The sequence below is a fragment of the Helianthus annuus genome, chromosome 4 (genome assembly GCF_002127325.2).
Source record: "Helianthus annuus cultivar XRQ/B chromosome 4, HanXRQr2.0-SUNRISE, whole genome shotgun sequence".
NCBI classification, from domain to species: Eukaryota; Viridiplantae; Streptophyta; class Magnoliopsida; order Asterales; family Asteraceae; genus Helianthus; species Helianthus annuus.
This window is the reverse complement of record NC_035436.2, coordinates 190182818-190190459: the sequence shown is the minus strand read 5'-3', so window position 1 is coordinate 190190459 and position 7642 is coordinate 190182818. Positions and strand designations below refer to the sequence as shown.

The following is a 7642-nucleotide window of genomic DNA, read 5'->3' as shown; positions in this document are numbered from 1 at the left end:
TCAAACATTCATCCGAAATCTGGAAATATCTTACACATTTAAATATATTTCTGAAACTTTTGATTTCGGAACAGTAATGAGGATGAATATATCATCCGAGATGCCATTCCAGATGACAGAAATCGAACAGATAATGATTTCGGATGACAGAAAACGAATTTAATTATCGTTTTAAAACCTGTTTTCCAGTTTTAATCCAGATTTACGGATAGAAAACAGAACTGACTAATCAACATATGCTCTGATACCACATGTTGGATCAGTTCTGTTCAATCATAATGGAAAACATATAAACATACCTGTTACAGCAGACAGTGCAGTGGAGAATCCAGTCAGAGATGATCCCATCGTATTCGACATATGTGTCAGTGTGATCTGGTTCCTCCTTAGGGTGCTGATTGATGATGGTGACTAAGAAAACCGACAAGGGAATCGGTTATGGGAGAGGGAGGTCGATGATGATGATGTTATGATTAGGTTTTCTGATTAAGTGTGTAATCTAATGACCTCTACATAATTCTCCTTATATAAGCACTTAGGAGGAAACCCTAATTAGTTAATAAGGGTAATATGGTCCATCAACAATTACCAACTAATTATTTAATAGGTTATTATATATTTTGATCTATATTATGTAAATGATTATAATGGCTATAGATTAAATATTAATACATAATATATTTAATCTTACAAGAAGAGATCTGGTCCCGAAAAAAGCAACTTCAACCATGTAAAAACTGTCCACCAAACACTTTTTGCGAAAAGACAATTCCATAATATATGAGTAACCGTTTTCCCCGATAACCAGCATCACGAACATAAAACATTATCCATTAGAACACCTCTGAGCGCGAGACCCTCCTTGGATGGAATTCGATTCATTGTTGTCCACCAACAAAATATATTAATTTTAGATGGAACCCAAGTGTTCCAAAGGGACCACATCCTATCTGCACTACTGCTTCTAGATGACTCTTGAATTTAGGCTTTCACAAAAGCAACAATAAGGGGCGTTGCATCAGTCCCCTTCCAAGCCCAAACATCCCCTTTATTGGCCCATTCCATATTAGATAAAACCGCAATTAACTCACTGAGTTGTCTTGCTTCAGTTTTGCTATCCGGGCTTCTGGCCCACGACCTGATCCAGTGACAAGGCTGGCCCAACTGAGACCGTTAAAAAATAGATTTAAAGAGCTTTTTTTAGATGTGCTGAAAATAAATTCGCAAACCATAGTGATTTTGTATATTTTGATTGGTGAATAGCCCTAATTACTTTAACCCAAAGAGCCGAGTCATTCAATTTGTATTTGGCGAGAAGAGCTAAGGGGTGTTTGTTTGGCTCTAAATGGTTTCCTTCCCGAGTCTCATTTAATAAAAGGAGAAAAGGAATGAAAATAAATTAAGAGAGAAAAGGAAGGAAAAAATGTGATTTTTTTCGTGTTCCCGAGTTTAATGAAAAGGAAAAGAGAAGAAGTCAAGCATTTTATGTGTTCCCGAGTTAGGAGGAAAAGAAAAGAAAATAACAATTTACCATTATACCCTTTAAACATAAAACATTGTAATTAGATATGAGGACAATTATTAGATACGAGGACAATTTAGTAATTAATAATAATTTCTCTCATAATCTCTTCAATTTAGGAGGATGAATATATGGACAAATTTTCTTCCCTTTTCCCTCCCTTCTTATTCTTGAGGAAACTCGAGAACATGGTTTTTTTATATTTTTTTTCTCTTTTCTTTCCTCTTCCCCTGTTAAATGAGACTCGAGAACAAAGAGGTGGTCAAAAGGCATATGTGTTTGATTAGTTAAAAAGCCTTGATGGTTACATTTCGATCTGATTCATACACGCTGAATGAAAATATTGACACACATATAGCCTTTGCCTACAAAAGAAACCTGTACTCTCCTCTCTTCACACATCGACGGCCTCCTCTACCACGACAGCCTTCACAACGTCTTCCTCCACCGGCCTCCTCCATCGACGTCACACCTGCTCCACCTCGGCTCCACAGCCGCCACCGTCTCCTCCTCCACATCGCCACCGTCTCCTTTGCACCTCTACAACGCCGCCGCCTCCTCTGCCTCCTTCACAGCGACGCCGTCGCCGCCAGTCTCCTCTCCTCCTCTGCTCCTCCACAGCGCCGCCGCCGGCCTCCTCCACACTGCCACCGTTCATCACGTTTGCAACAGGTATGTTGATTATTTCAATTTATTGTAGGTTTCATCAATTTTGAGGTTTTGTTTATTGAGAATTTGTAGCTTCATCAATTTTAGAATTAGAAATTTCGTAGGTTTCATGTTTGCAGCAGTTTTTAGGTTTTGAATTGTACAAAGTATAATTTGTGTTTATGATTATATTGGTATGATTCGTATTAAGCAACAGTTTTGAGGTTTTGAATTCTATTATGTTTTGTATTTTTTAAGCTATAGAGCACTAAACAAACAGATATATTTCATTAAGCACAAAGTAGTTCAAAGGGGTAAAAATGTTATTTTACACGGTCATTCAGATGTGCAACCAAACAGCACTTTACTGATTCAGCACTTACTGGTTCAGAGGCTCTTACCCATTCAGACCTCTTATTCATTCAACACTTATTGGTTCAGATGTTGCCAAACAACCCCTAAGTTTAACGAGCGAATATCACCAATACTACCCAACCCTCCACATCTTTTCGTCCCAACCATTTTCTCCCACGCCACCCCATAGCTTTATTGTTTTATAAACAGTGGCGTAGCTTGAACAAAAGTTGCGCTTGGGGGGGGGGGGGGGTTGCGGAAAGTCACGGGACAAAAATTTTTGTTCCTATCGCTATGTTTTGGGTTATGTGTTTGGGTCGGGTCAAATAGGGGTGAGCAAAATTAAAAACCCAACCCTACCCGACCCGGCCCGAGAACCGATCAAACATAAAATACAGAACCGATTCACTACCCTAAATATAGGGTCGGTTCCGGTCCATAGGTCCAAGTAGGGTTTCACCATGAAAAGAACCGAGAATCGACCCGGCCCGACCCTATTTTATATGAAAAATTGGAACCGATCTAAATACCTAGGTACTTGGGTTTGGGTCGGGTTAGGTATATTTTTGGTTCGGTTCTCGGTTATTTTCGGTCCGGACCTAAACTTGCTCACCCCTAGGGTCAAATAATAATAACTCCAAATAAAACTACATGATCTTCATTCATTCGTTCAAATGAGACGCTCTTACTCATAAAAAAAATGCTATATGTTGTTTAACAAAAATAAAGACCAAATATTTATAATGATGCGAGATAAATGTTAAGTTCCTGAACGAAAAATTACAACTCAGCCCAACGATCTTTAAGATAAATGGTAAGTACCTTTAAGATTAAAAAAAACGCTCAACTTTGATTTATATATAAAGTAGTAACAAACTTTACTTAAAGTTTAGCCCGTTCACATTTTTTTAACTCAATACGAAAATATGTATAAATATTTTTGACAATAAACTTGGTAGCGGCAGGTGAATTTTAGGCAAAATAATTGGTGGGGCAGACCTATATAATGTTAAAATTTTCGGACTAAAAAACGGAAATATTACACTTCTAACCGAAACATTCAGAGGGCAGGTGCACCCCCGGTGCCTTAAAAGCTACGCCACTGTTTATAAATGTTTATTGTCATGTTAACAAGTAACTTATCAATGCCATGTAGACACGAGCTATCTCACGCCCGGTAACACCGATGGCAAGGACGTTAGTCGGTAACACACAACCTTAAATAACAACTAAAAATAAATATATCATCGTAAAATGCAAAACTGGACATATGAGTTATTGGGTTATAACTTATAGTAACCGTATAATAAGCCCAACGCCGCCTTGGCACGTTAATCGCACATGAGTCTCGGCTACTGCCGCCGGCACCGCCTGATCTCCCTGGTCCGCCTCGGCCTTCTGCCATCTCTTCACATTCGACTCGTTTAGTTTGATAGGTAAGTAATTGATTTCTGAGTTTTAGGGTTTTTTCAGTTTGATTTAATTTCGAAATTGTTTTCTGTTATTTGAAGATAACAATTATTTATCATTTTCTGTATAGGTTTGAGTTTAAATTGAAACTTATTTGGTAAATGGATTGAGTTATTTTGGTTGCTTCTGTCTCTGTTTGAAATCTGTCTGTAAAATTGATAAATTCACTTTTGTATTTGATTATATGAGTCATGAATGAAGAATGTGTGTTATATTAGTTTGCAGTTTGATCTCTTCATATCGTTGATTGTTGGATACATGTCTAATTAATTATATAAATGTTTTGTTCAATCTTATTTACCAATTGGGCCTTAAAGATACAAAGGTCTAAAGAAGGATGTACACTGTTTTAACTTCTGAGTTGTGATTAGAGAAGCCGCTGGAAAGTGAATAGGGGCGTAGAGTTTAGAATTGGTTATTTTGTTCGGTCGGTGGAGATATAGAACATGGTGGCGGCCGGGGCGGCTTCGTTTAGATGGATACTGCAACTGCACAAAGATGTACCGAAAGCTGCTAGGTTCTACAAAGAAGGACTTGATTTCAGTATAAATGTGTGTACTCTGCGGTGGGCTGAACTCGAGTCTGGCCCTCTCAAGCTCGCTCTCATGCATTCTTCTAGGTGAATCCTGATCTTATTTCCTTCGTCTTTGTAATATCGACTAATCGACCCCTCGTATCTTCAGTTTATTATCCCGTCTATAATTAAGTGCGCTATTTCTGTTTGTAATATCCATTATTTGCAGTGACATTGCAGTCCAAAAGGGATACTCGTCAATGTTGTCGTTCACTGTGCCTGACATCAACAATAGCGTGACTAAACTCATGGCTTTAGGTGCAGAGATGGACGGGCCTATTAAATATGAGGTCCATGGAAAGGTAATATTATAATAACCATGACCTTTGACCAATTTGATTGACTTCAATTCCATTGCATTTGCATATGAATATATGATTATTTTCCTTCTCTGGCTTTTCAATCTTTTAATCTTAAAGTTTCGAAGAGAGATTTATAAGCTATATTGTAAGTTTGTTGCGTTTTGTAGAATGTAGACAGAAGTTCTAACCACCCGTTTTATACTGTAGGTCGCAAAATAAGTGGGTTTGGTTAACTGGCAAAATAAGTTGTTTTTGTGTCATGAAATGGGCTGGGTTGGGTTGAATTGGCCCGAAAACTTTTTTGTTATAGATAACGTGTTAAAATATGATTATATAGTTCTTATTTTTACAGTACCACTTTTATCTTTTTTTTTTTACTAAAGCGATTTGGTCGGTTGAATGCATTAAGAATACTCTTTTGGCGACTTTCGTTCTGTTTGAGATGTTGCCTTTTTTAGTCGTTTGACCAAATAAAGATAAAACATTACTGTGACCTGACTGACAGTAAATGAGTTGAATTGCTGCTATTACAACACCTAATTTCTACTGCTTCGTTGGCAGGTTGCTGCATTGAGGTGTATTGATGGTCACATGTTGGGTCTTTACGAGCCTGCTTGAAAACCTACATTGCAACCCAAAAGTAAGCAATTTTAGACTATTCAACTAGACCAAATTCTGCAGCAAAATACGTACATGACAAGGTACCGGTAAAAGTATTTTGCCATTTCTGCTATGGGGGAAGGTGTTACAAGTTTAGATGTTTAAAAGATCAAGGTTGATGTTCTAAATATGACTTCGCCATTCATATTCATACCTTAAGCTTTTGATTAATGTTTTGTCTACATTTTCTTTTCATAGTGTTTGGTCACTTGAACTTTCCAAATAAAAAAGAATGCCTTAATGGTGACTTGTATCCGCAATATAAGTTATGCTACTCGACTTACGCCACTAATGATAGAGCTTCGTTTTTGGCTCAGCACTCCCAACGTAGTCCATGTTTGGTTGTTAATTGTTATTACCTTTTGTAAAGGATGTGTCCATTACTCGATGTGTTTTGACAGTTGACATTGGGTCAAAGTGGATATTTCGGTTTGCTTGTTGGTCTCAGGGTCCAATTCGGTCGGTTTTGACAAAATTTTTGGGTCGAATCGTTATCCTAGAAACCAGCAAAGCAAACCGTCAGGGTCGATTTGACTGGGTAAACCGTTCAAGAACGGTTCAGGTTGAACTTTTTTTTAGTTTTATAAGAATAGTTGGTTTGTTTTAGGTTTTCATAGAATACCATGCTTGTGGTTATATGTTATATATAAACCATCACTATCTTTCACCATTTATCTAGTTAAAAACACTTGAGCTTGAAAAAGTACAGTATATCAGTTCTCTGCTGCTGTTGGTAGCACAATAATCCAAATAAACTAAAAGTTAAAAATCTTTTTTCTACAGAACTGTGCCAATCATAGTTGATTAAAATGGGGAAACAAATAATAGTAGACACGTAACTACGTAAGTTACATTGAGTTTTAATCAAATGCAAACATAAAAGACGTACAATTTTTATTTCAATGTGATGTATTTAAAGAGCAAGGGGTGTAAAGCCGTGCCAAGAAGCACCAATGACGCACCATCGCCAGCGACCACCAACGCCGGAAAAGCCGGAAAAGTTTGTCAATCAAAAGAGAGAAAAAAACCAAATAAAATAACACCGGACGGACAAAAAGTGGACATGAAAACGTTGAACCGCGCACGCCCGTTGCGGCGTGTTAATGCGAAAAAATTTGATCGAAACGTAAAACATAGAAAATAATAACTAAGTCGATATAGGACCCGTGCGTTACGACGGGGACGTTAAACGGGAAAAATTGACGTAAAACGATGAACCACACACGCACGTTTTTGCGTGTTAACTCGCAAAATTTAGAACGAAGCGTAAATGAAAAATTTGTAAAACATGAAAAATATAGAGAACCAAAGTAAAAAGGTGTTGGGTTATAATGTAAAAGATGAAAAGTATTGGGCTAAAAGTAAAAAAATATCAAAGCATAATAGGGGTTGTACCTTAGGCTTAGTAATTTGTAAAACAAACTTGGTAATATACACTGGCGGAGCTAGCCTAAAAATTAAGGGTATCTCAATTTTTTTAGGGATTAGGGGTATTCTTTGTATAAAAAGAAAAAAAAAAGTTTACACAACGTAGACGGAGTTGAAGAGTATTTTTACATTATGAAGACGGAGTTGAGGGATAACCCGGGCTACCCCTCCTTATACATTGTCTCCGCCCCTGGTAATATATATAATTTTATATAAGCCGTAAGTTTAGAGGGTTTAGATTTGTTACGAGTATAAACGAAATTTGATGTTTGAAGTATCAGTCAAATATAAGAAAGTTGATGTTTGCAAATGATGCCAGTCCTGGTTGATGCACCCGGGTTTTTACCCATGGTACCCGAGTTCGATCCTCACTTGAGGCGGTTTATTCCCGTCTGTGGCGGCTCTCAACTCGTCAAGCCCTCATCCAGGGCGAGGTACCTGTGGGGTCTGTTTCCCTGGACGACGGTCACTCTCTGATGCCAGCTGAGGCACAGTTAAGACACTCACGTCTGGCCGGAGAGGGGCGACGGGCCTCCCCAATGTGGGGGGGGGGGGGGTGTCTCGCACCCAAAAAATTGTGACACCTTGCCGTTCAAAAAAAAAAAAGATATGGTAAGTAGGGTGCAGAACCACAAAGATTTAGTGGATGATATTTAACAACACTTGATTTTTTTTGAACGATAA

The 7642-nt window shown here is 38.0% G+C and overlaps 1 protein-coding gene across 6 annotated transcripts; it reads left to right on the top strand.

Moving 5' to 3' along the window:
- Positions 1-1840: 1840 nt before the first annotated feature.
- Positions 1841-5844, top strand: LOC110937577. Of its 6 annotated transcripts, none has more exons than XM_035988704.1 (5): positions 1853-2123; positions 2156-2194; positions 4371-4613; positions 4738-4870; positions 5432-5844. In XM_035988704.1, exons 3-5 carry the CDS (start codon positions 4441-4443, stop codon positions 5486-5488), a joined length of 363 nt encoding a protein of 120 aa, XP_035844597.1. In that variant the 5' UTR covers positions 1853-2123; positions 2156-2194; positions 4371-4440; the 3' UTR covers positions 5489-5844. The 6 variants fall into 6 exon arrangements, with proteins under 6 accessions (XP_022035712.1, XP_022035711.1, XP_035844595.1 ...); XM_035988701.1 differs by having other exon boundaries at positions 4366-4613; XM_022180020.2 differs by having other exon boundaries at positions 1841-2194.
- The last annotated feature ends 1798 nt before the right edge of the window (positions 5845-7642 follow it).